The 26787-nt window shown below is 36.9% G+C and overlaps 1 protein-coding gene and 1 non-coding gene across 2 annotated transcripts; both read right to left on the bottom strand.

Moving 5' to 3' along the window:
* Window positions 1–7665: 7665 nt before the first annotated feature.
* LOC133822230 (protein SIEVE ELEMENT OCCLUSION B-like) lies at window positions 7666–11386 on the bottom strand. The gene is made up of 7 exons (XM_062254497.1): window positions 10536–11386; window positions 10334–10438; window positions 9675–10126; window positions 9473–9573; window positions 9214–9350; window positions 8638–9129; window positions 7666–8551 (listed from the first exon to the last, which is right to left on the bottom strand). Exons 1-7 carry the CDS (start codon window positions 11292–11294, stop codon window positions 7922–7924), a joined length of 2676 nt encoding a protein of 891 aa, XP_062110481.1. The 5' UTR covers window positions 11295–11386; the 3' UTR covers window positions 7666–7921.
* A 6515-nt stretch (window positions 11387–17901) lies between these two features.
* LOC133828086 (small nucleolar RNA R71) lies at window positions 17902–18008 on the bottom strand. The gene has a single exon (XR_009890729.1). It is a non-coding gene; the product is annotated as a small nucleolar RNA R71 (small nucleolar RNA).
* Window positions 18009–26787: the final 8779 nt, after the last annotated feature.

The following is a 26787-nucleotide window of genomic DNA, read 5'->3' as shown; positions in this document are numbered from 1 at the left end:
ATCTGATTTATTCTTGAAAATCAATTTAGTTCCAACAACATTAGCTCCTTCAGGTAGGGGTACTAAGATCCACACATCATTTTGTTTGAATTGGAACATCTCATCTTGCATAGCAGCAAGCCAGAACTCATCTAAAAGAGCATCCTTGGCACTTTTTGGCTCAATCTGAGATAAGTAACAGGCGAAGGCAATCAGATTTTGTAATTTTCTTCTGGTGACCATGGTAGCATTTGGATTTCCAATAACAACATTAGGGGGATGAGCCTTCTGAATCCAGGAAGGGGGGTCCGTTTTTATAAAGCTTTGCATGTTGGGACTCCTTTTGCAGAGCACTGGTAGCTTCCTCATCACACTGTGAGCCGCTAGGACCGGCTTCTTGTTCCTCTGACGCGGTTGGTTTAGTATGAAGTGACCTAGACGGAGTGTTAGGAACCATTTGATTTTGTCGAGCTGTGACTGGAACAAGTGTAGTTAAGACTGGAGCTTCATCATCTGCCACTGGTTCTTCAGAGTTTTCCAAGTCATCAAATCGAACATTGATGGACTCAACCACTGAACGAGTTCTTTTGTTGAACACACGATAGGCACGACTGTTAAGCGAATACCCAAGAAACACTCCTTCATCACTCCTTGGATCAAATTTTCCTAAATGTTCTCGATCATTTAGGACATAGCACACACATCCAAAAATACGCCTGCAACTTGTAGCATCTGGGTCTAATATGTCCTCTTTTGTTACAAAAATGACAAATGGGAACAAATCTCTCCTTTTGAACCTGACCATCCAGGATAGTTTTCCTTCCTTCGAATTTCAACTTAATGGGTCCAGATGAGACACTGATCCGTTTAGTGGAATCTGGAAAACCAGGACTGAAAGTATTGTGCATTGAGTCATCACGAGTCTTATCTTCCTTGTTCTTGGACGAAGAGGGATCATTAATTCCCAATTTTTCCCCTTTCTTGTAAAGCATTTTGTACCCAATGGATGTTTGATCTCCATATGGTTTTTGTAACTGCAAGGTGTGGTTAATTGCAGCAGTTCCTGGAGGGATAAACTCAAGAGATTGTCTAACCCTTATTAAATCTGCAGTCAATTTGTAAATCTCACTGTCCTTCTCATCAAGCTGTTTTGTGAGCTTTTTAACAGTGTCCTCCAACCCATCCTTCTCAAATTCAAGTTGTTGTTTGGCACTAGTGAGACTTTTGATTTGTTTAGCCATATACTCCCATTGAGCGAACATCTCCTCATATGCATGCTGTCTCCCATTGTTGTCCTCATCTGTTGAGCTTGAGTTTCCATCTTCCTCTGAACACATAGATTGATGACTCTTTGCCACAAAAGCCACCACCTGTTTCTCTTCATCAGACCTGTCACTTGAGGTGGAGCTCTTTTCTTCATCACTATCACTCCATGTAGCTGCTAAGGCTTTCTTCTTCTTAAGAGTGTTGGCACACTCAGCTTGAATATTTCCAAAACCATCACATTCTCGGCACTGTATTCCCCTGTTTTTCTTGTCACCAAACTGCTGAGTTTGCTTATTGTTTCCACCAAAGTTTCTTCTAGGACCATTCTCTTTTCCTCCAGGAAAGTTTTTCTTGTAATTCCTCTTCAAGAATTTAACATAATTCTTGGTTAGTAGCGCAAAAGTCTCATCAGTGAAACCCTCAGATGCATCTGAGATCAACTTCTTTTCCTCCTTATGCACAAATGCAAGACTATTATCAGCTTTTTCTTTTTCAGGATCTTTCTGCTTCTTGCCTTTCTTCCACCGGGTGAGACTCATTTCATAGTTCTGCAATGACCCAATTAACTCATCAAGATCAAATTCCTCGACAATTCTCATTTCTTCTCTAGAGGTAACCTTTGACATGAACTTCCGAGGCAGAACTCCAAGCACCTTGCGAACCAATTTTGCGTTTGAGTAAGTCTTTCCAAGTGCATAAGATTCATTTGAGATATCACACAATTTGGCATGGAATTCCGCTACAGTTTCTTCCTCCTCCATAGACAGATTTTCAAATGCTTTTGCCAAATCCCTCAGTCTGGACTTCTTTACAGCATCAGTTCCTTCATTTTTTTATTCTCAGTTTCTCCCAAGATTCTTTGGCAATTTCACAATTGGCTATGAATTTCAGCTGATTTGTAGAAACTGCATTAAAGAGAGCATGCATAGCCTTTGAATTAAAATTGGCCCTTTCCATCTCTTCTGTAGTCCATAGACTCATTTGTTTAGGCTTAACAACCTCATCTTCAACAACGGTTGGACACTTCCATCCATCTTCAACAACCATCCACACCCGTTCATCAACAGCTCTCAAGAATGCACGCATTTTTGTCTTCCAGTAAGGATAATTTTCCCCTTCAAGCATTGGGGGTCGAGATGTGGAACCTCCTTCTCTGAACATCTCCATTATGTACAAACAATTGAACAAAAACAAAAGACAATATATTCCCAGAGTCGGAACTCAGAGGGGGTCAGTGTTAACTGGAGAACCCAACAAAAACAAGAATTGCGAATTACACGAAGACAAATCAAAAATCAATTTTATTACACAAAAGATAGGAGGATCGAAAGAAAAAAAAACAATTAGAACAACCTGGCTCTGATACCAGTTGAAAAACCTAAGTTTTAGCCTATCTTTCCAGTTTTACAATATTCATCTAGGTTGTATCTTGAAACATACATGAACATTAACAACAAAATCATAAGAGTTAACACACAAAATTACAAGCTTCGTCTGCACTGAAAACTCATTCCAGCCGACTAGTGCTTGGGTTCCCTGAACCAGGGTAATAACTCTCACTATATTCAGAAGTAATTTTACATAAACCAGTTCAAGAATCAATATGTAAAAACTGTACAAACTATCTCAAAATACAGTGAAGCTTTTTACCCTAAACAACCAAATCCCTTGGTTATAAATGCAAGATCCCCTTGCTTCAATGTTGAACTACCTTCAACAATATCTCAAATCCGAAAACCTTCGAATCTATAGCATCAAGACCCAGTTGAACTCCTTCAGCAATCATGGCTTGATTCCAGTGCTTGCACAGAAACCTTCAACCATCTTCAATGGAGTTTCTTGCCAACACCTGCAAAAATCAATGGAAGAAAAAGAAAGAAAACATAGCAAAAACACCCAGTCGAATCTTTCGAACAAAGAGAGTTGGTTATAACTGATTAACCAACCCAATATATATCCTTGGCTGCAATTAGGTATAATCCCGAACCAACTAACAGCTGTAACTCACTAACAGCCATGCTTTACACACATGCTGACGTGGACTCTAACTAAAAACGAATAAACTCCAGACATAACAAAAGTCCATTCCAGACGCGACTGGACCTAATTTGTCATATACAAAATATTGGTCCTTACAACTTCAAAATGGTATTTTACTAAGTATTAATAAACATATCTGGTCCAGTTCTATATATTCTCTAATATATAAAGTACATCCAGTAAAGTGTCCTACTACACTAGTGATCCGGATCTAGATCACTTGTATTCATAATACTAGTGGACCGTACTTGCAGTAATTAATCTAAATATTCTATAACTTTATTTTACTGCGAACTATTCAAGTTCATTTATCTCAAACACAATCCTCCCGTACCAATACGTGTTTGAGATCACATATATGAACTTAGAAAATTTTCTGATATTTACATAATATTATCACAGAATAATATAGTCCATAAAATATATGCATAACAAATTCAATTTATTTATTTATTTCATAAAACAATGTCTACTACGTTTACTTTCAGGACACAATTCCCAACACAACAACTCTTAAAATTTTAGTTTAGGGTTTGCTTTTGAGCACTGGCTTTGTCACAATTGATATGTAGATTAAATCTTCTCCATACCTAGGATGTCTCACCTAATTTATCTGTGGTGTTTATTGAGTAATATGGTGAAAGTGGAAAATTCACAAGGTTTGAGATTCCAGTCCTTCTTGGATTATACTAATCATTATATGATTTGAGAATGTCTTGGTAAATGGGGACATGCTGCCCAAATTTAAATGATCAAAAATTTTTAAATCCATCTTACAATGGCTGGTTTTAGCTAATTTGGTTTTTTTTTTTTTTTTCTGTTCTAAGTATATCATTGTTATACTTTCTTTATTTTGGAACACTTAACACAAGTCTTATGTAGAAAGACTCTTTAAGACATGGTTTTAATGATGGATAAATTATATAGATCAATGTTGTAAGCATCACACCTACATTCTCATGTTTTCAATTGTAATTTAGTTTTCCTATGGTACAGATCAATTTCTCTTAAACCTATAAATTAAACCTATCAATTTTATGCTAAAAACTTGCATTTTTATAATGAAGCTATTGATCAATTTTGCAAGTAGTATTTAACTCTTGCCTTTTATTTCTACAGGTGCATTATTTAACTGATGAATGAAATGCAATATTTGGAGGCTCGTGTTCAGTGTATGGTCAGGTCCTCCTCTCAAATTTATCTCTGGATTATTGTTTTCAAATTTTTACATTCTGGTTTACCAGGCTATATGACTTACCTTTTTTCCTCTCACTGTCATGATTGTTCAATTTATATTGGTATTTTACTTGGCTTGTTTATTTTTATAATGGTTTTGAGCACACTTTGACATGTAGGGATCCGAGGAGAAAATTGTTGAGAAATTTTTGGAGGCAGAAGGATTAGAGGAGGAGATGAAAACTAAGATCTTGGATATTATTAAGGGCATGGGTAAGCCTTTCTAATGCTGTCATTTTACAAATGGTCATCATGCTTTATTTGCTCTGTTTATAGCATTTTTTTTCTTTCTTATTTGCTCTGTTGTAGATAATAGTTTCTATTTAAATCAATAAACTTGTCTATTTCATCGTATATGTATGAAGTAGTGAACTAAACATTTTGTGCTCTTTTGAACTTGCACCTGTGGGTTTCAAAGAAGAGGTTTCAAGGAATGGAGTTGGTGAACTGTCTATAGAGTTTGAGGTTGTACAAGATGTTGATCGCCTGGAAGCAATTGGTGATATTGGTAATATGTTTCTTTGATAATTTCCTTGCTTTTAAAACTATTGATTTATATACTTAGGAATAAATGTGAGGTCATCATGTAAGTTGTACACAATGACCTTATGATGTTTACTAGTAGCCTTGCTTTGGAATTTTATTAACATATTTAAGTTTAAATGCTAAATGCTTTGAAGATTGGAACAAATTTTGTTGTGTCTATATGGTACGCAACGATAACTTCTCTCTCGATTTCAGGAATTGCTTGATGCTTTACTTTTGGCAAAAGTGGGAACAGAGTTCTCCATGATCCTAACATCCAGCCATGGTTAGACTTATCCAAGGGACAATATATGAAAATAGATGAGCTGACTACTGTAAACCAATTCCATGAGAAGCTTCTCAAGCTTAAGGATATGATGAAAACCAAGGTATAATGGTTAGAAAAAGTTGAAATCAAAGATCAGTACTCTACATTTTTTCCCACACCCATTTAATTATTTTTGTATTTATGTTCAAAACTCATTTCTTACTAGTTATATTTTGGAATATAGTTTGATTTAATGTATAATGTTAAATTTTTGCAGGAGTTGGCGAGTGATGTTCCACACTACGTTCATGATGCCAAATTTTCACAAGAACTTGTGTTTTTGAGATCTTTTGTGAAGTTGTACTATTTTTTCCTTTTTTTTCATTCTTGTACACAGTTTTATTTTAGGGAATACATTCATTATCTTTTACTCATGATATATGATTAAGTATTCTATGTTTACACACAATTTGTTTTTTAATATAAGTGGCTGACGTAAAGGATTACCTTTGTTGTATTTTTTTTCTTCTACATTTCTGTTATGCTATTGAGGCTTAAGGATTACTGAATGGTGTGGAGGCTTTTTAAGGATTTTTTTTTAAAAATTTTTGGTATGATTTTCAACGACAGTTAAAAACTGTCGCCATAGAGAGCCAACTATGACAGTTATTAGTTGTCGCCGTTGCTGGCAACGCCGACAGCTAATGAGTGTCAGCGTTGGCAGAAACGACGACAGCTAATAACTATCGGCATTTCCAACAACAGCAATAGTTTTTAACTGTCGGCGTTGCCACCCCTACATCGGCATAGGCAAATACGACAGTTAGTCGATTGTCGTCGTTGCTCAATAGCGACAGTTGAAAACTATCGGGAAAGCCCATTTTTGTAGTAGTGATGGTGATCATGATATGTCCATATGTTGTTATTTCACAACCTAGTCTCTATGTTATCATAGGTAGGTCAGGTGTCCACTCACTTGTAGGTGTAAAGAGATAGCATCTGTATACATTAAGTGTTTTGAGCCTCCCTCTTGTGGTGTTATCAGGTCCGGCTACCCAGTTTAGGATGTCAGTTTTTCTATGGTAGGTAACAGGAACTAGGGATCTAGTGGACGGTGTGATGTGTACGTGTAGTTTGTCTCTTGTGATTATTTGTGGTCTCTCTGTTTTTGTTTAGACATGATGATGATATGTTTTGTTTTAAAAGCTAACCATGCATGGATTTTTATTTATTAAAACTATGGGTCATTTGTGATTAGTTGTTTTCCTACTGGGCTTTATAAGCTCACCCCCTATTTCTCTGGCCTAGGAAATGCTCAATTGAGACTAGTGGATATCAAGATGGATGAGAACCCGACATTTGGATTTTTTTTTTCTAGTTTAGTCCAATCTAGATTTCTTTGTTTCAAGGAAATGTGTATGACTTTGTAATTATCCTTGATTCTATTAAGGTATATAAATTGTAATTGAGCTATATTATTTAGTTTTGAGGAATTACGGATGCTAAGTATGTATTTTTTATTTGTTACTTATTAAATTTAACTATTTGGTGATCAAATAACTATGTGAATATTACTTTCAAACGTATATATGATGAGAGTGATCCCAATCTTATTACTATTATTTTTTATATAATTATAGGAGTTATTCCATAATTTTTGGACTTATGATTATTGTAATTTATAGTATAAACTAACATATCGCTTATAAACATTATTTTCCAAAAAGGGTCAAAATTTGACTGTTGACCACCCAAGTTATGGATATTACACATCTGTGACTGCCTAGGGCTCGGGTCGTGACATATATCCTCTAAACTTTACAATTTAGTACTTTTTATGTAAATTTTGACATTTATGTGTGCTCTAAATTTTACAATTTACTACTTTTTATTTTTTATGTATATTTTGATATTTATACACCTTCTAAATATTTTTTTAAAATTTTCGCCCTAGCAAACAAAATTTCTAGGTCACTGCCTGGGGACTCACTAATAAGTAAACACTCAAGTAAGCAACGCTCACACAAGATGCTCTTATATCTGCGTAGCATATGGGGTACTCATCATGAGTCATTAGTATATAGTAACATAAAGGATCAATTATATAAAGATAAACAGTAGTTGAGTTTATCTCTTTAACTAAGATTTATGTAATTCTAGAGTATAGTCATTATGTACTTTATATATTATTTGCTGTTTATCGCTTTGGATTAATACTATTTAGAGTAACATATCAATCAGGATACTTAACAAATATTGCTGTGCATGCAAAATATGCATTAATATTTATAAGATCGATATAGATACTCAGCAAATAGTAGTATTAATATGGTAGTGGCCGTAATTAAATGTACTGCATGAAAAGTGGCAGATATTATTTATTTATTCAATAATTAAAATACCAACAAACATGGCTGTAGTCACTGAAGAGCCAAGAGCAATACAATACAAGTTATAATTTTTGTCCCAAAATATTTTAAAATAAAAAAAAATATTAAAAAAAAAAAACGTTAAAACAACAACATTTTCTCAATTTATTTATGATGACGACCCATAGGGAAGCACCGTGCCAGTATGCATATCAAGGATCACCAAACTCATTATGAATCAATAGTCAAGGCAGCAGCGGAACATGGTGAACCGCTCCATCAAACGACCACACTCAGAGCACGCCACGGTGTCGGGCATTGCACCAGTGGCTGGCAAAATGAGGCTGGTGCAGTGGTGTGGTGCGTCGACATGGAGCCTCTTGACGTACTCCTCTAGAGCAGGCACGAAACCAATCTCTGCCTCCCTCGAACTCCATTGGGCATGCTCGGTCAAGACCCTAAACATGTGCTCCCCATTGCCCTTCACCATTCCCTCAAAACCTCTGCTGATGACGGCCCAACCTTGGCTGCTAGACCCGTAGCTTAGCATGGCAATGATTCCTTGCATTACACGATCATGCTTGACGGTTTCAGCTGTGGTAAGTTGCCCCTTGGAGTGCCACATGCTCTCCAACCGAATCCAGAAATACCAGATGAGGTTCCAGTCCAAGGTTCTGCTCAGGTTCTCTTTCAAAATTAGGTCAATGATGTTCCTTGTTGCTTTCTCGTGAGGTTTGCTCTTCCCCACGTAAAGCAACTCCAGTTGAATCCCAGATTCGCGGGCCACATCCTTAGCAATCCTTGTGAATTTCCTGATCCATTCAATATCCTCCCCTCCATACAAGCAAACATGCTTTTGTTCTTGGATCTAAATTAATAAATGAAGATGCAATTAGTACGTTCATATACATATATACTCATGTCAACTATTATATTTATAGTATAAAGACTTACACAAATAGAAACATTGGGGTCAAGGCCGTCGATGAGCAAGTCCATGTTCCAGGCATTATCCTCCCACAACAATTTTTCTCTGTTTGTGGTAAAAGGGTATGATTGGCTTCCCCAAATACACATCATATGAATGGCATTGTGGTGCACAACTCTGCCTTGAGTGTCAATCACCACAAGGATAGGCTTCTTGACAAAGCCCCACTTCTCTCTGAAGAATCTTGGGGCCGCTGGGGTTATCGCTGAAGGATGGTGCACCGAGTGCCATTCCATTTGTTCTTTTAGCTTATCAAACGCTCTGTACTTGTCATCATTCCACACATTTGAGATTGGAACCCAAACCACTTCATACTGACTCTCGGATCTTGTTATGCTCTGCCTTTTTTCGGCATACATTTGTTGTAAGATTGCAAATTCAGATGAACGAATAATTTCGGGATCTACTTCTGTGATGAATAGGGCGACGACCTTTCTCTTCAAATCGTCAATTATAATCTGTTTCAAATACCAAATATATATATGTGAAATTTAGTTAAAAAAAACAACTAAAAGAAAATGAATATTGGTTTCTGAACAAACCCTTTTCTTGTTGTAACAATCGTAGAGTGCCTGTGGATCTTCATTAAACAAAACCCTTAAAGGCTTTGAGTTATCAATGTGCGTAATTTGGAAAATACGCATAAGGTACTCATATGCTTCATCCTCTTTCTTCTTCTCTGTATCAATATGCATACCATTTATATTAGTCGTAGGTACATACACTAACGTAGATAAGAGAATATATATATATATATATATATATATAGCACATTGAACTGGTATAAGAGGTAGAACTCACCAACGAACATGTAACAACGTTCGATAATGTCGACAACAAGCCCTTTTATGTTTTTGAGCTTATGGGCCAAGGAAGATAGCTCCCACGGCTCCGTTAGATACCTAGTAAAACAGGTCAAAGGTCAACAATATATGGTTACATCGATCCTTACCCTAGACATATAGTACTAAACCAAATTAAACTAATATGCTTGTATACATACTCGATGCCCATGCCGGTAAGAGCCAAAATTTGAGTTGAAGAAACGACTATACTTCGAATGGTCCAATAAACAGCAGTTGGGATATGAGAAGCAGCAGCTAGAATTTCAGGGGAGTCAGCAGTAAAATACTCATTCCTGGGAAGGTCATAGAAGTCAACAATTTTCTTGGTCACATCAAGGATTTCCTTAATCAGATCATAGAGAGCGTCAAGTTTTGGTTTTAAAGCACCAGCATGCTCCAAAAGTTCAGGCAATTGTTTGAGAAGAGCAACCGCTTTGGCGAGTGGGTTGGTTGAGTATTGCTGGAGGACTAGCCGAAACTCGCCGAAAGTCACCGCGAATGCCACCAAGGCTAGCAACACCTTCGAGTCCCACCCGTAGTGCTTGATTATCTGTAGTATTTCCATTGTTATGGTGTGCACATCCACTCCAGCTGAGCACTTGCTGAGGATCTGTTATAATACAAAACATGAATGTGTGTGTCCAAAAGGTCAAACAAGTCAACAAACTCAGCCACCAATAACAATGTTGTTAATTTATAGTATGTATTCTTATTTTAGTACATGCATGCACGGCAATTTATTTGTTTAATTTATAATTTGTTACAAAAGTAGTAGAATTTTTTCTTAATAATTTGTGAGTATATATAAAATTATTACCTCGCATGAAATTGCGCTGGTAATCCTAGCAGGGATTTCGACATTGTCTTGAAGACTAGCAACTGAATACATGGCAGCCTTTTCATCGGTACCACTCTCCGAATGCTATAATTGATTGAAAAGTAGCCAAGAGTTAAAAATAATATACAAGATAGAAAGTAGTTTGATGAAAAGGATTGAATAATATTATAATATGTGGTACCGGAAGACTGAATCCAGGTAGGTCAGCAGTAGCGCGGTGAAAAATGACATCGATGATGTGAAGAACAGGCTTAACAGCAAGACCGCGCTCATCAGACTCATGAAGCTCCATGATTCTCTTGCTCAGCTCAGTCTCATCGGACGTTCCACCACGGGCTGCACGGCTGTCAAGTCCAAGAGTGCGAGACGCACGGCCGTCAAGTCCGAGTGCGGTGCGAGCCGTGCGGCCATCGAGTCCAACTGCTGATGAACGAGCAGCTCGGTTGTCTGATCCCAAAAAGCGAGAAGCATTATTTGGCAGAATTCCAGCAGCAGCAGCAACACCACCAATCTTCTGAAGAGGCGCACCGATCCCAGACGCGGCCAAGTTCTGATGAGGCATAATGCCTGAAGAGGCTAAGCTCTGGTGCGGTGCAACCCGAGATGTCAAAGGCTGATGATGAGGTTGGATTGCTGAAGTCATTGTGTGAGGTGTATACCCCGCCGCAGTCGGTGCCAGGGTTTGAGGTGCATACCCCGCCGCAGTCGGTGCCAGGGTTTGAGGTGCATACCCCGCCGCAGTCGGTGTCAGCGTTTGAGGTGCATACGCTGCCATAGTTGGTGTCAGCGTTAGCGGTGCATAAGCCGCATTTGGTGTCAGTTGATTTTGAGGAACTGCATAGGCAGAGGCTGCCGTTGGTGTCGCGGCCAGGTTTTGAGGTACTGCATAGGCAGAGGCCAAATTTTGAGGTGGAAGGGCTGCCGTGGTATTTGTGTCCATTCTTGACTTTCAGAGAAGAATGTGAGTGAGACACTAGTACTAGAAGTTATAGTAAGAAAAGAATGGATATGTTTGTGTTTGGTTGCCATTTGGTTAAGTTCTACTATCCTTTATATAGTCCATGCATAAGGGTAAAAAGTACTGATAGTCGGTACCTTGCTTCCAACTGGGTTTAGATACCATTTTTTTGAAAGTGGCAATTCTTCTAGACATATCAAAGTTTCGGATATGGGCTTTGCTTATATTCTGTCTCAATCCCATTACTTCTTTTAATCATTCTTTGCCTTTACTAAAGGTTTTATATATATGACTTACTCATTGTGTTCAATAAACTACTCTTTGCTTTAACTGTAGAATATTCCTCGTGAGACATGTGCATTGCTTAAAAAAATAGTATACCTTGCTGAGTAGTGTACTTGTTACAAAAAAGATAATGATAATCATTGCCTATTATATCCACTACGTACCTTACTGTGTTGATTTGTTTGAAAACTTAAAACCGCACTCACAGCAAGCAAAGTAAATTTTACAAATTTCTCAATATTATTCTTTTGGCCGGAGGCCTTTAGCTTGACTTGTATGCTTTGGCCTTTGATTATTGTCTCCATTCTTAGATGACAAAGAATATATCATATATGTATGGTTCTTCTCATATGATATTATCTGACCCTTCTTTCTCTCTTACTTTTTCTTTTTCCTATTAAGATCAGATAATATTAGTTTTTAATAACTGTAAAGGTATACTTCAATAAGCAGATACATATGCATTAATGTGTAAACGTATAATTATACACAAGCACTGTATAAATTATATATAAATTTAATTAATATTGATGTTAGCTTAGCTAGAGTGAATCTCCCCAAGCAATAAAATATACTGGATACCGCCGGAAGACTCCTTATACTTTAGGCTTCGTACAAATTTAAGCTACAGCTTTTGAATACAAATCGACTGTCGCCAACTCTCTGTCGCCCGACTGTCCCTCTAATAAATAGTTACCAAGTGTCAATTACTTCCCTAATTCACGTGACTACTAATCTACTTCACATTTGTTAATTCTCCTCCGTTTGGACATTTTAACAACGCATGTGAATATAAAAACATTCTATCATATATATAGTAAGTAGTAACTATTTAAATATGTTATTTTATTAAAATTATATTGTTTTAAATTTTCTTTATTATTTACTTGTAATAACATTTCGTAGCTGTCAAAATGATATAAAATAGTACAAATTTATTTTTTTGTTTTTTTATTTAATTATATGTTTAATATGATATTATTCTAATAAGTGATTTTAAGTTTAATATGATATTATTCTAATAAACTATAGATTATATTATATGTTTAATATAATATTATTCTAATAAATGAGTTTAAGTTTAATTTAATTTTATTTACATTATAAAACGTATACTTTTATTAGATTTAAATAATATATATTTTGTATTAGAAATAAAAATTATAAATATATTAAAGAATCAAAGTTGATGGTATTTTTAATTATTAAAACAATTAATTTGCACAAAAAAGATACTATTTTGAACTAAAAGCAATAAATTAATTTTAATTTTTTCAAGAATCATAGATAAACGCAGAATTTCTCTATTGCTTTATTGATAATCTGACTTTTAAGTCTTATTTAAATTTTAATGAATTTTTTTATTATAACAAAGATATAAAAGATTATAAAATATAAATACATTTAAAAGTAGAATTACTAAAATACCATCAACGTTCATACTTTAATATGTTTAAATTTAGTCTATAATTTTTATTACTAAGAATTTTTTTAAAAATAATTATTTAAAGTTATATAAATAAAAATTATACATAGAATTGAAGAAAAAAACAAAGAAAGAAATTTGTTATAAAATTATATATAAAAAAAAAGTATTACATGTCAACGTATTTCAGATATAATTGTTAACATTATATACTATTTTATAACCTTTTCACAGCTACCAAATGTTATTAAAAGTAAATAATAAACAAAATTTAAAACAATATAATTTTAATAAAATAACATATTTAAATATGTACTACTTACTAGATATAATATATATGATAGAACTTTTTATATTCACATGTGTTAAAATATCCAAACGGAGGAGAATTAACAAACGTTAAGTAGAATCGTTAGTCACGTGAATTAGGGAAGTAATTGACACTTGGTAACTATTTATTAGAGGGACAGTCGGGCGACAGTGAGTTGGCGACAGTCGATTTCTATTCACAGCTTTTTTGCTATAGTGCAAAGCTATACCTAATCAATAGTATTTAAATACATTGTTTTTCTTTTTTAAAGGTGAATTAAGCTTTTGGTTAATATTTCTTTTTTCTAACCAATTATTTGACAAGATATCTCTAGCTAGATACTTGAGAAACTTAAAAAAAATATTCATTATTCTAATGACATTGGTTAGATATAAAATTAGAGAAAAGATCTTATAGGTTCTGAGGAAGGAAGATAATTATAAAATAAACCAGAAAAAAGGAAGAATCCTATCCAAAAGGAGATTTGTGCTGTGTATTCTTACAAAATCTATTGGTCACAGCTGGAACGGTGAGGTCGACAAAAATGCATAGAAAAAGAAAAAGCCTTGGCTAGCCTTAAAGAATTGTAATCATTTTTGTTCTCTTCCAAAATCACTTGTCTCATTGGTCCCTACTTTATAACAAGAAAAAAAATTGTCATTCCTTGCATTTGTTACTTTTTTGTGGGGTTAAGTTTACCGTTACACAAACATTAATCCTTTTTCTTTTTTTTTTGGATATTATATGGGGTATTGTAAATAGCCATTAATTGCTTCATTCATATGATGTAACAAACACACTTTTGTGCTCAAGAAGGGACCAAAAAGAGTTTCAGAGACTGCCAATGAAAATTTTATGTGAACAATATTATCCAGATGTGTTATCTGAACAATATTATCCAGATGTGTTATCTGTTCCATGATTAGCGTAGATAATATTTATTATTATAATGGTTTGAAAAGTTGTGCATGCATAGCTTAAAAGGGTCACTTGAATCAATATGGAAAAAAGTAATATTAAACAATTAAGTCATCAAAGGTTTCAGAAATAATGAGGTTAAGGGGGTTGGTCGTGTTAAAACCAAAAGGTCTAAATTAAAATCTAGTGTAAATAGAGCCATAGAGAGTGCAAGATACTATCATGATTGAGACTAGATGCTGATTTATAACGTTTAGGCTCCAGACTAATTAGGTCCCAACCTTGGAATTTTAGCATTTAAATCCCAATATCTTAAAAAATTAGCATTGTTACTCTTTTTTTACTTTTCCATTTAAATTTCCCATATATCCTTTGGTATGTTCCTATTTTAAATTTTGGCATTAATTTTTTTCCTCTAAAAAAAATAACTTTAAATTTATTAAGAAAACATATTTTATAATTATTTTTAATTCATAATAAATTAGATTTATATTCCAATATCTAATTTATCTTTTTAAAATGTATTGCTACCATAGTAACAATAAAATCTCCATAAATTTAAAAGATAAAATTATTTATATTTTTTTAATTCATAGGAAATAAATCTATGTTATTATTGTTTTTTTAAAATTGTTATTATTGTTATTTCGATTGTTTAAAATTTATAAAATAAAAATTAAAATTGGAAACATACGTGCAAAGGGATATATAAGTTTGAGATTTTTGCCATAAAACTGATAACCGAACAATATACAACAGAACACAGTATTACCGGCGGAGGCTTTCGCCGGTATTAATAGCGGATTCCTCCAGTAATGTATATTACTGGCGGAGGTCCGCCGGTAATAATCGGTCGGTGATTATGGTTATTACCAGCGAACTGACAAAAAATTTGACAGCATAACAGTTTAATACAATCATTTCAAAAAATTTAAAATCCTGCACTCATAAAATCCCAAAACATTTATTATAAAACATAAAATATTTATAATTAACCAATTTCAATTATTCAAATTTTTTTCCTATTATAAAGCTCAAACATCTATAAAATTACTAACACATAATTAAATTTTTCTAACAAATACCCAAAATAATATATACATAAAAACATACTTTAGATACTGAAATGGAAGCAGAGCGGGGGCAGTGGCAACGGAACAGCGACAGTAGACCTTGGACACAAAAATAGAATGTGTTAGAAATTTATACAAAAATTAAAAAATATATATATAATGAAAAATTTAATACACATACACAATATGTAGACTAGTGGAGGGCTCAGGTGGAGCTCTGGGTCCGCCACTTATTAGAGGCGAATTCAGGTCTGCCTCTACTGGGTCCGCCCCTAATAATTATATTTCTTGTAGTGGAGTTTTAGACTCATTTTAGTGTATCTTTTTAGGGAGTGTTTTCGTTAATTAGGTTTATTTTGTTCTATTTTACACTTATTTTGGTGTGTTTTTAGGTTTTGAAGGGCTCGGGGTGCTTTGGAGTGAAAAGGGGCTAAAAATCGACAAAAGGACCAAATTCAGGAGAAAATTGGGGATTTGGAGCAGGTAGCTGATAACTCCATTTTAGTGTCATTTAAGATGTGTTTTTGTGGTAATATTGAGTCTTTGTGTTTGTTTTGTGCAAGATTATGCTTGTGTTTGTCTTTGTTGTAGGTCGTTGTTTTGGATCATGAGCTAAACGCGAAAAGAAGAAAAAAATTGTGGAAAAATGGAACTTTTGGTGGTTGTTTGAGTTAAATTGGCATTAAGGAGGAGCTAGAAGAAGTTTTTGATGAAGTTGATGAAGGAAGGATTTAAATTGGTCAAATTATGAAGAAAAAAAATAGAATTAGAGTCGTGACATTGGCTTAGGGGTCGTGACTCTAGCAAAGTCAGAGGCTAAATGTTTGCTGAAAGGAATTAAGGTTGCGACTTGGTCAATAAAGTTGCAGCGCTAGAAGAAACAGAGGCAATTCCAGGAGGTCCATGGAGAGGTGGGCCGTGACATGGAATTAGAGAGCCATGACGCCTGCAAATCCTGACAGGTGCTGAAGTGCTTAAAAAAGACAAGGGCCGCGACCTAGGAAAGGCCAAGTCGTAGCCTGCCTTTGAAAAAAAAGAGGAAATCGTGTTTTTTTTAGTATAAATTTAGATTTTAGGTTTCAATTAGGTTTAGGTCAGACTTTTAATTACGAATTTAGAGAGCAAATTTGATTGTTAGACATTTTTTTTCTGCACTTTCATATTTTTATTTCTTCTTCAAGCTTTTGAAATTATGTTTCTGAATAATTATTTTGTTGTTTTAGTCATGTATGATATGAAATAAATCCTCTATCTAGGGGTTAATGTTGTCGTTTGGATTTCTATTTAATTTTATTATGATGTTCTATTGATTCTTCTTCTTTATTCTAATCTATATAATGTTTGCTTAATGCTAGTAAATACCTGATCAATATTTGTTTGATTTATGATTTTGATTCAAAATTCGAAAGATGCGAATTGAATATGCTATCGTTATATAGACATATGTTACATATTGGACGAAAGTACCTGTATGGCTTGTGTAGAAATTAGGTTTCTATGCTTAATGTCTACTATGTGTTTAAGTTTATCACAGAGATGTAGAAAACATGCACATAGATTATTAGATTTTTGAAAAAGAATAGGAATTGATTTTTGTTAACTTGTTATTGGAATAGGAAGAAGATATTTGGAACTGATTAGTAAAACTAATAGAATAAAAAGTTGATGAAGTTAATACCTTGGGTTTTTAATTATTAAATCAATATTTATTATTGCAAAGTTTATTTCAATTTTAAGTCTTATTTTAAAAATCACTCTATTTTCGACAGCCAAATAGAAATTTAAAAGCAATTATTAGTAATTGGTTAATAGTCCTTGTGGGAACGATACTTTACTTACTATTTTATTACTTGAATCGATTGTGTATACTTGCACATCATATTTTTACTGATCAAGTTTTTGGCGCCGTTGCTAGGGACTATTTAATCAATATCAAATATAATTGATTCTTGATTCTAATTTGGTTTTTATATTTTATACTCATTTGGATCGAGGTTGTATTGTGTTTCAGGAATTATTGGTATATACGACGAAGTAGACAAAAGGAGCTCATACTGGTAGATCTTGAACTTGAAGAACATGCAGACAAAACCGAAAGATAAAGAAAATGTTGGATTTTTCCATGGCTGAGAATCAAGGAAATGCAGCAAACAATGATGCTAATGTTAATAATATCTCAAATATTGCAGAGGTTCCAGTGGAGCAAGGAGCAAGGACGCTTAGAGACTATGTACTTCCTACTGTCATGGAGTGCATTCATGCATTAGACACCTTACTATTGCTGCAAATAATTTCGAGATTAAGCCAACAATATTACAAATGGTGCAGTTAATTGTTTAGTTTGGGGGATTGCCCATGGAAGATCCTAATTTGCACACAGTCAATATCCTGGAGCTATGTGCAACGTTTAAGATGAATGGGGTGAGTGATGATGCGATTAGAATTAGACTATTCCCATTCTCTCTACGAGACTGGGCGAAGAGTTGGCTAATTTCACTGCAAGAAAATTCTATCACAACATGGGAGGAGTTAGCCTATAAGTTCTTAGCAAAGTTTTGCCCTACAGTAAAAGCAGCAAAATTGAGAAGGGAAATAAATATTTTCTACCAGATAGAAGAGGAATCGTTGTATGATGCATGGGAAAGATTTAAAGAGTTGTTAAGGAAGTGCCCACACCATGGTATAGAGAAGTGGATGCTAGTTCATAATTTTTATTATGGGTTTAATGGTACTACTCGTACCATAATAGATGTTGCATCAGGAGGAGCGTTCATGAGCAAGAATGAATGAGGCGTATGAATCGCTAGAAGAGATGGCAATGAATAACTATCAGTGGCCAACTGAAAGAGGACAAACAAAGAAGGTGGCTTGTATGATTGAATTGGATGTTATTTCCATTCTTTTAGCGCAAGTGGCAGCTTTAATGAAGCAGTTACAACAGAGCAACCTGTTAGCCCAAACCATGCAAGTTTAGAGTTTATGTGGGGCATGTGGGAGTGCTCGTCCATTAAATCAGTGTCCTGTCATGGATATGAATAATATACCTATGGAACAAGTCTAAGCTATAGGAAATTTTCCAAGATCAACCAACAACCCCTTTTCGATGTCATATAACCAATGGTGGAGGAATCATCCTAATTTTTCATGGACAAATAATCAAGCTGCACAACAGCTTTTCCCTCAAAATCAGCAACAATACCCACCTTGTAGAGTCCAAGAACTTTACTTAGCTAATTGTTTAGTAGTATTATAGTATGTTTAGTGTTATTATTGTTACTTTGGATTTTTGGTTCAGACCGGGAGTTATTTGGACACTCATAGTAGTACTTATAGATTTTCTAAGTTTAACCTATAGTTTAAGAATATTAAGTATAACCTAAGGTTTGATTAATGTGTCTGATATTAAGGAATATATTATTATATTATAAGGTTTAGACATCAACCAATAGGATTTTAAAGCACATGTTTTGAATGGTAATTAAGGATTTAGTATTTTTGAGGATTAAATTAAATAAGGGTAAAAGTTTGAATGTATAGGGTCAGTCAGCAGCTTTGAGCACGTTGAGGGCTTAGTCAAGGCTGTTTACTCCATTCAAACTCAGCTAAAAATGTGTAAATTCGTGTTTAAATATTCAGCGTATGCCGATATATCGCAGCTATAGGGGGCGATATGTCGCAGCACGTAGATACGGAAAACACGAATCGATGCACGGTCGCCTCGGGAACAAAGGTCCAGGCGATATATCGCCTATAGGGGGCGATATATCGCCTCCACCAGCATGAATTCAAATACATTTGAATTCTTTTCCCTTCAGCCATTCAAACTCCTTCAACAGTCCAGCATCTTCTGAACGAGTCTTCAGCCTCTGCTGAACGATTATTCAAATGATTTTCACCTAAAAAGCCATTATTTTTATTCAAGTAAAATCAAGATATTTTCATTCCCAAACTCTATAAATAGGACCTAGTACCCAGCCATTATTCACCATTTGCTCTAAGTTCAGAGGCTGCTAGTGTTAAGTGAGTGAGAGAGTGTAAACACTTGGTTTGGGGAAAAACTATAAGCTTAAACATCATAAGCTTATCAAACACTTGGGAAGTAAGTGAGTGCTATAGTATTTCGGTGGATGTTAGATTGATCTTGCAATCTTTGAGGTAAACCCAAAACTCTAGTCCTTTCTGTATTCTATGTTATTTCTTTTCTCAAAACCTTCTACTCAGTCCCCTAACCTTATTCTTATTTTTGGTTAGGGAATCCAAGTTCTTAAGCACTTAAGTGGTGGTAAGCATATTTTCGTTTAATGGTTTAGTCTTCCTATTCTCTTTCATTTCATCTCCTTTCTTTAGACTCACCCTTGTTCATTGTGGTTTTAGGAGTGTTCCAAAAGTCCTAACTCAGTCCATTTTATCCCGGTAACTTTGGTAAGGAAAATAGGCTAGAATTAATATGTTATGTGCTTATGTTATCTATATGTTTATGTTATTAAAAGTGTTATGATATGTATATGTGTATGTAGGCTTGGGCATATGACCCATATGACTAACAAGACCCCAAATGGGTTATGGGCATATGACCTACTTAGCTAGTAGGACCCCATTAACCCCATGGGCATATGCTTGTTTAGTCTATGGGACCCCAAGTAATAATGGCCATTATAATAAGTGTATGTTATATGTATTATGTTAAGTCTTTATGTTTTCTTATGAAATTGTGTATATGACTATGTGTTAGGTTTTTCCTTGCTGGGCATTAGGCTCACTCCTTTCTGTTTATGTGCAGGAAAATAAGTTTAGAGGCGGTAAGATTCGTGACGCTTGGAGGATGTGTATCGATGATGAATGGAGTCAAGGATCCGAGCGTTATTCGATTCGAGGATATAGTCTCCTTTTATGTTTTTTATGGTTTTTATGTGTCTTTTCCGCATTATTATGTAATGTCTTTTATTTTAAATCTTGTTTTGTTTTAAAGACAATGGGATCCCAAAATCCTTCTTAGTATTCTGTTTATTTGTAAATAACTCTTATTTTCAAGTTACTCAATAAATTATGGTATTTTCGTAAAAATGTAAGTTTTATGTATAGTTTCGATAATGGTCCAGTTAGTCTAGATTAGTGGGTCATTACAGTTGGTATCAGAGAAAACGGTTCCTTCGCATGAAGTTCTCCTCGATACACATGCTCAAAGCTCCGAATCGGACCGCCAAGTAAGTGTTTAAGTTACAAGTTACAAGTTACTTTGTCTATGTGTATAGCTAACAACTTTAGTGTTTATGTTTCAGTTAAAAATGAATGGAGCTTTAACCTACCAAGATATCCGAGCCATTAAGGCCTTAAAAAGAATAAGGGAGCCAAGAAACACCGTAGGAGCCTTAGAAAGGATTACACGAAGGTTGCTTTTGTTTCACCAAGCAATAGGTGGCCTTCAAGAGGCTAAACAAATAATGCTAAGATCAACAGAACAATATGTATTAGTGATTAGGTTGTTTAAAGATTTCCATCCTGTAATAGCAGCCTTAGAAGAAATATGGGAAGAAATGAATGATGAGGATGAATCACCATTAGCAATGAGATACTATTTCCTCTTAGTTAGGTTCACCGCAAAATTTGAATTTCAATTCACCAAGGAGCAAAAGAATAGGATTCTCACAAACCTTCCTAGAGGGCATTTTGATGCTCATGATAATGATGACTATGAGGCTATAGATGATGATATGTTAGATGACGGATCGGATGTAGAAGATCCCGATTTTTAGATTAGTAGTTTTTATTTGTTTTATTTACTTTTATGTTATGATTGTAATAAGTGAATTTTTTCCAAATGAATAAACATGCTATTTGAATATCATGTGTGAGTTTGAATTTTTTTTTTTTCAATCATAATAAATACTAAATAAAATGAATAATGACTGAGTTCGGTGAGGGTGGATACAAATCAATGAACCTGGTTTCCTTGTTGAGAGTTAGGAGGCCTTAGTAGTGGGAACGATTTTACTGATCCCAGCCCTCCCTCAATATGGTTAACTTTGGAACAAAGATAAGTTTCGAGCCTGAGAATTAAGTCATATAGGATGATTAGAAACACACTTAGAAAATAAATATGACTTGTTTTTCTAGGTATAGAAACCCACTCTAATAATAAATAAAGACCTATATAATTTTTCATAAAAAGTCATAATAAATAGGTCCGAGATATGTTTGTTTTAGAATAAGTTTTTTCCTTAGAGCCTATTAGGAAAAAGTTCTAACATGTTTCTTTTAACTGTTAGAACTCTGCTACGATGTCTCTCCGAAGATCTGCTCGCACCAACGGGAACGCTTCCAACGATGTTCCAGCGACCAATGCGGTCCCTACCGTTCGCCGAAGGGGAGTGCGTGCTACTGCTCGCCGCAACGCGCCGGCACAGCCAGCTGACAACACTGCAGAGATTGCCAGACTGCGACAACAAGTTGAGGAACTTCTGCAGCAACAACGCCAGCAGGCTCAATCTCAGCCTCAGCCTCCGCCACAGCCGCAGCCGCAGCCACAGCCAATGGCCCCAGCACCCCAACAAGTTGGTCCGTATGGGGGATGGCCTATGACGAACTACGCTCCTTATCCTGTACAGCATATGGAGCCAGTGTACGAGAGGTTCCGCAAGCAGCACGCTCCGAACTTCGAAGGGACTACGGACCCCTTTGAAGCAGAAGAATGGCTAAGGAATGTGGAGCCGATCCTAGCCCACATGAACCTCAATAATGCTGACCGCATATCCTGCGTCTCATCTTTACTCAAGAAAGATGCCAGGATATGGTGGGATTTGGTCCAGCAATCCCACGATGCTGCCACTATGACGTGGACCCGATTTGTGGAGCTCTTCCACAAGAAGTACTACAATTCAGCAGTGCTTGCTACGAGAGTTGAGGAGTTCACCAATCTGAAGCAAGGGAACTTAACAGTGGCGGAATATGCTCGTCAGTTCGATCGCTTAGCGAAGTTCGCAGCAGAGTTGGTTCCAACCGACTATCTAAGGGTGAACAAGTTTGTTGGAGGACTTCGCCCGAAGATCGAGATGGGGGTTAAACTAGCAAACCCGGGAAACACTTCATATGCCGACGTTCTTGAGACGGCAATTGAAGTAGAAAGGTTGCAAGCCAACGTGAGCAAAGAAGAAGCCAGCAAGCCAGAACCTAGGCAGCAGAGCCAACCTCAGGCCAGTCGGAACAACAATCAGTCCAGCAACAGTCAGTCCAACAACAACGGTAACGGACAGAAGAGAAGGCATCCTGACAACAAGCAAGCCGACAACAATAAAAGGGCACGACCAAATAATGGGGGAAATAGGTCGGGCTATGTGGAATACCCGTCCTGTGCCAACTGTCAGAAGAAGCACCCCGGAGAATGCCGTGCCAACACCAAGGAGTGTTTCAATTGTGGTCAAGAGGGGCATCGCAAGAAAGATTGTCCTCAGCAAAAGCCGGAAGGAAAGAAGGACGAAAAGATGGTTCCTGCTCGGGTTTTTGCTTTAACCCAAGGAGAGGCGGATGCTAGCAACAAGGTGGTCACAGGTCAGGTTTCCATCCTCAATAAATTATGTCATGTATTATTTGATTCGGGAGCCACCCATTCGTATATTTCGTTAGGAATGATAGATAAACTAGACAAACCTAGTGAAAGATTTAGAACTAGGTTTGCAACCGAGTTGCCTTCGGGCAAAGTAGTTCTATCATCACGAATTATACGAGGCGTACCAATCAAGATTGAGGACAAGGAACTAGAAGGAGACCTGATAAAGCTGGTGATCAAGGACTTCGACGTCATACTAGGCATGGATTGGCTAGCACGACATGGCGCAACGATCGACTGCAGACGCAAGAAGGTGATGTTCGAGACTCCTGACGGCCAGAAACTGTGCTTCATGGGACAAGCTTCAGGACTACGCACACCGTTAGTATCATCTCTCAAAGCTCAGAGAATGATGGAGAAAGGATGTCAAGCATTCTTAGCCAACATCACGAATGTGGAGAAGGAGACATCACTCAAAGTTGGAGATGTTCGAGTCATACAAGAATTTCCAGAAGTATTTCCCGATGACTTGCCAGGATTGCCACCAACTAGAGAAATAGACTTCACGATAGAATTAGTACCGGGCACCGAGCCTATCTCTAAGGCACCATACCGGATGGCACCTACGGAACTCAAGGAGTTAAAGACGCAGCTACAAGAACTCCTAGACTTGGGTTTCATTAGGCCAAGCCATTCACCGTGGGGAGCTCCGGTACTATTCGTGAAGAAGAAGGACGGAAGTATGCGCATGTGCATAGACTACCGAGAGCTGAATAAAATAACAATTAAGAACAAATACCCGCTACCTCGGATTGATGATTTGTTTGATCAACTCCGAGGCGCGACTGTATTTTCTAAGATCGATCTACGGTCCGGGTATCATCAGCTCAAGGTAAAGGGAGAAGATATCCCCAAGACAGCCTTTAGGACTCGTTATGGACATTACGAGTTCTTGGTTATGTCTTTTGGTCTTACTAACGCGCCAGCCGCGTTTATGGACTTAATGAATAGGGTCTTCAAGGACTACCTGGATAAATTCGTCGTTGTGTTCATCGACGACATTCTAATTTACTCCAAGGATGAAGTAGAGCACGAGGAACACTTGAGGATGATTTTGACGCGATTGAAGGAGAACCAACTCTACGCGAAGTTCAAGAAATGCGAGTTTTGGCTCTCACAAGTGGCGTTCCTCGGGCACATCATATCGAAAGACGGAGTTGCAGTAGATCCATCGAAGGTAGAGGCCGTGAAAGATTGGCCTAGACCAAAGAACGCATCGGAAGTAAGAAGCTTCTTAGGGCTAGCAGGTTACTATAGAAAGTTTGTAGAGGGCTTTTCTAAGATAGCCACTCCACTCACCAACCTGACCCGGAAGCAACAAAAGTTTAACTGGAGTGATAAGTGTGAGGAAAGCTTCCAGTTGCTTAAGGATAAGCTTTGCTCAACACCAGTACTTAGTGTCCCAACACCCAACGACAAGTTCGTTGTCTACTGTGATGCATCAAAGTTAGGATTGGGATGCGTACTGATGCAAAATGACAAGGTGATAGCCTACGCGTCACGTCAGTTAAAGGAGTATGAACAACGCTATCCAACTCACGATATGGAGTTGGCAGCGGTGGTCTTTGCGTTAAAAATCTGGCGCCATTATCTTTACGGAGAACGGTGCGAGATTTATACGGACCACAAAAGTTTAAAATACTTCTTTACTCAGAAGGAGCTTAACATGAGGCAGCGCCGGTGGTTGGAATTAGTGAAGGATTACGACTGCGAAATCCTATACCACCCGGGGAAGGCAAACGTAGTTGCCGATGCCCTTAGCCGAAAATGTTATGGGAACTTAGCAGCCTTATCCGGAATAGAAAAGCCACTGCAACAGGAGCTTATCAGTGCCGGAATAGAAGTGGTTGTAGGCAGGCTGGCTAACTTGTCTATCCAATCGAATCTGCTAGAAGACATACGGAATGGTCAGAGACATGATGATTCACTAGCAACGCACATGGATGCAGTCAGAGAAGGCAAGACTACAGATTTCTCAATATCCAGTCAAGGTTTATTGAGATATAAGGATCGGGTATGCGTGCCAGACATCAAAGTATTAAGAAGACGATCCTAGAATAAGCGCACAACACCCCATACTCGGTTCATCCAGGGTCTACCAAGATGACTCATGACATCAAGGCAGTCTATTGGTGGCCAGGGATGAAGAAGGACATAGCAGAATATGTATCTAAGTGTCTAGTATGCCAGCAAGTGAAGGCGGAGCATCAGCGGCCTGCAAGATTATTGCAACCGCTTAGCATACCGGAGTGGAAGTGGGACGATATAGCCATGGACTTCGTGACGGGTCTTCCAAAGACAAATAAGCAGCATGATTCTGCTTGGATAGTCATAGATAGACTAACCAAGTCGGCTCATTTTCTGCCTGTTAAGACTTCTTATACGGTAGACCAATATGCAGACATCTACATCCAAGAGATTGTACGATTGCATGGAATCCCCAAGACGATAGTATCAGATAGAGGATCAGTGTTTACGTCAAGATTTTGGAGAAGCTTACAGCAAGCCATGGGTACTAAGTTAAGTCTTAGTACAGCTTTCCATCCTCAGACAGATGGGCAGTCAGAGCGTACGATTCAGATTTTAGAGGATATGCTACGCGCATGTGTACTTGACTTTGGAGGATCGTGGAACAAGTACTTACCGCTGATCGAGTTCTCGTACAACAACAGCTACCAGTCGACGATCGAGATGGCACCTTATGAGTTGCTATATGGAAGAAGGTGTCGATCACCGTTGCACTGGGACGAGGTAGGAGAAAGGCAGCTTCTAGGGCCCGAAGCTGTTAGGCAAGCTCAAGAAGCAGTAACGCTTATTAGACAGCGTATGCTTGCTGCTCAAAGCCGACAGAAGAGCTATGCGGATACCAAGCGACGCGATGTGGAGTTCCAAGTTGGAGATCAAGTCTTCCTGAAGATATCTCCTATGAAGGGTGTCAAGCGGTTCGGGAAGAAAGGCAAGCTCAGTCCCCGATTCTTAGGTCCTTTTGAGATATTGGACAAAGTGGGACCAGTTGCGTATAGACTAGCCCTACCGCCAGCACTAGCCGATAGTCACAACGTCTTCCACATCTCGATGTTACGCAAGTATGTGTCAGACCCATCTCACGTCCTCAAGTACGACACCATAGCACTCCAGAAGGACTTAAGTTACGAGGAACGACCGGTTAGCATCCTAGATAGGGGGATGAAGCAGTTACGGTCCAAGAGCTTTCCTATAGTTAAAGTCCTATGGAGCAATAGTTCTGAACGCGAGGCAACGTGGGAGTTGGAAGAGGACATGCAGAGCCGGTATCCGGAGTTATTTGGTAAGTAAATTTCGAGGACGAAATTCTTTTTAGTAGGGGAGAATTGTAGAGTCCAAGAACTTTACTTAGCTAATTGTTTAGTAGTATTATAGTATGTTTAGTGTTATCATTGTTACTTTGGATTTTTGGTTCAGACCGGGAGTTATTTGGACACTCATAGTAGTACTTATAGATTTTCTAAGTTTAACCTATAGTTTAAGAATATTAAGTATAACCTAAGGTTTGATTAATGTGTCTGATATTAAGGAATATATTATTATATTATAAGGTTTAGACATCAACCAATAGGATTTTAAAGCACATGTTTTGAATGGTAATTAAGGATTTAGTATTTTTGAGGATTAAATTAAATAAGGGTAAAAGTTTGAATGTATAGGGTCAGTCAGCAGCTTTGAGCACGTTGAGGGCTTAGTCAAGGCTGTTTACTCCATTCAAACTCAGCTAAAAATGTGTAAATTCGTGTTTAAATATTCAGCGTATGCCGATATATCGCAGCTATAGGGGGCGATATGTCGCAGCACGTAGATACGGAAAACACGAATCGATGCACGGT

The sequence above is a fragment of the Humulus lupulus genome, chromosome 3, assembly GCF_963169125.1.
Source record: "Humulus lupulus chromosome 3, drHumLupu1.1, whole genome shotgun sequence".
Classification (NCBI taxonomy): Eukaryota; Viridiplantae; Streptophyta; class Magnoliopsida; order Rosales; family Cannabaceae; genus Humulus; species Humulus lupulus.
This window is presented reverse-complemented; position numbering and strand designations above follow the sequence as displayed.

Bases quoted from the DNA above. Each gene is read 5' to 3' on its own strand.
- LOC133822230 (XM_062254497.1), bottom strand. From the start codon at position 11,294: ATGGACACAAATACCACGGCAGCCCTTCCACCTCAAAATTTGGCCTCT. The intron at 9,574-9,674 runs GTATGTATACAA...CTGTTTTACTAG, and splicing joins CTTACCGGCATGGGCATCGA to GTATCTAACGGAGCCGTGGG. The intron at 9,351-9,472 runs GTGAGTTCTACC...ATATTGATACAG, and splicing joins ACGTTGTTACATGTTCGTTG to AGAAGAAGAAAGAGGATGAA.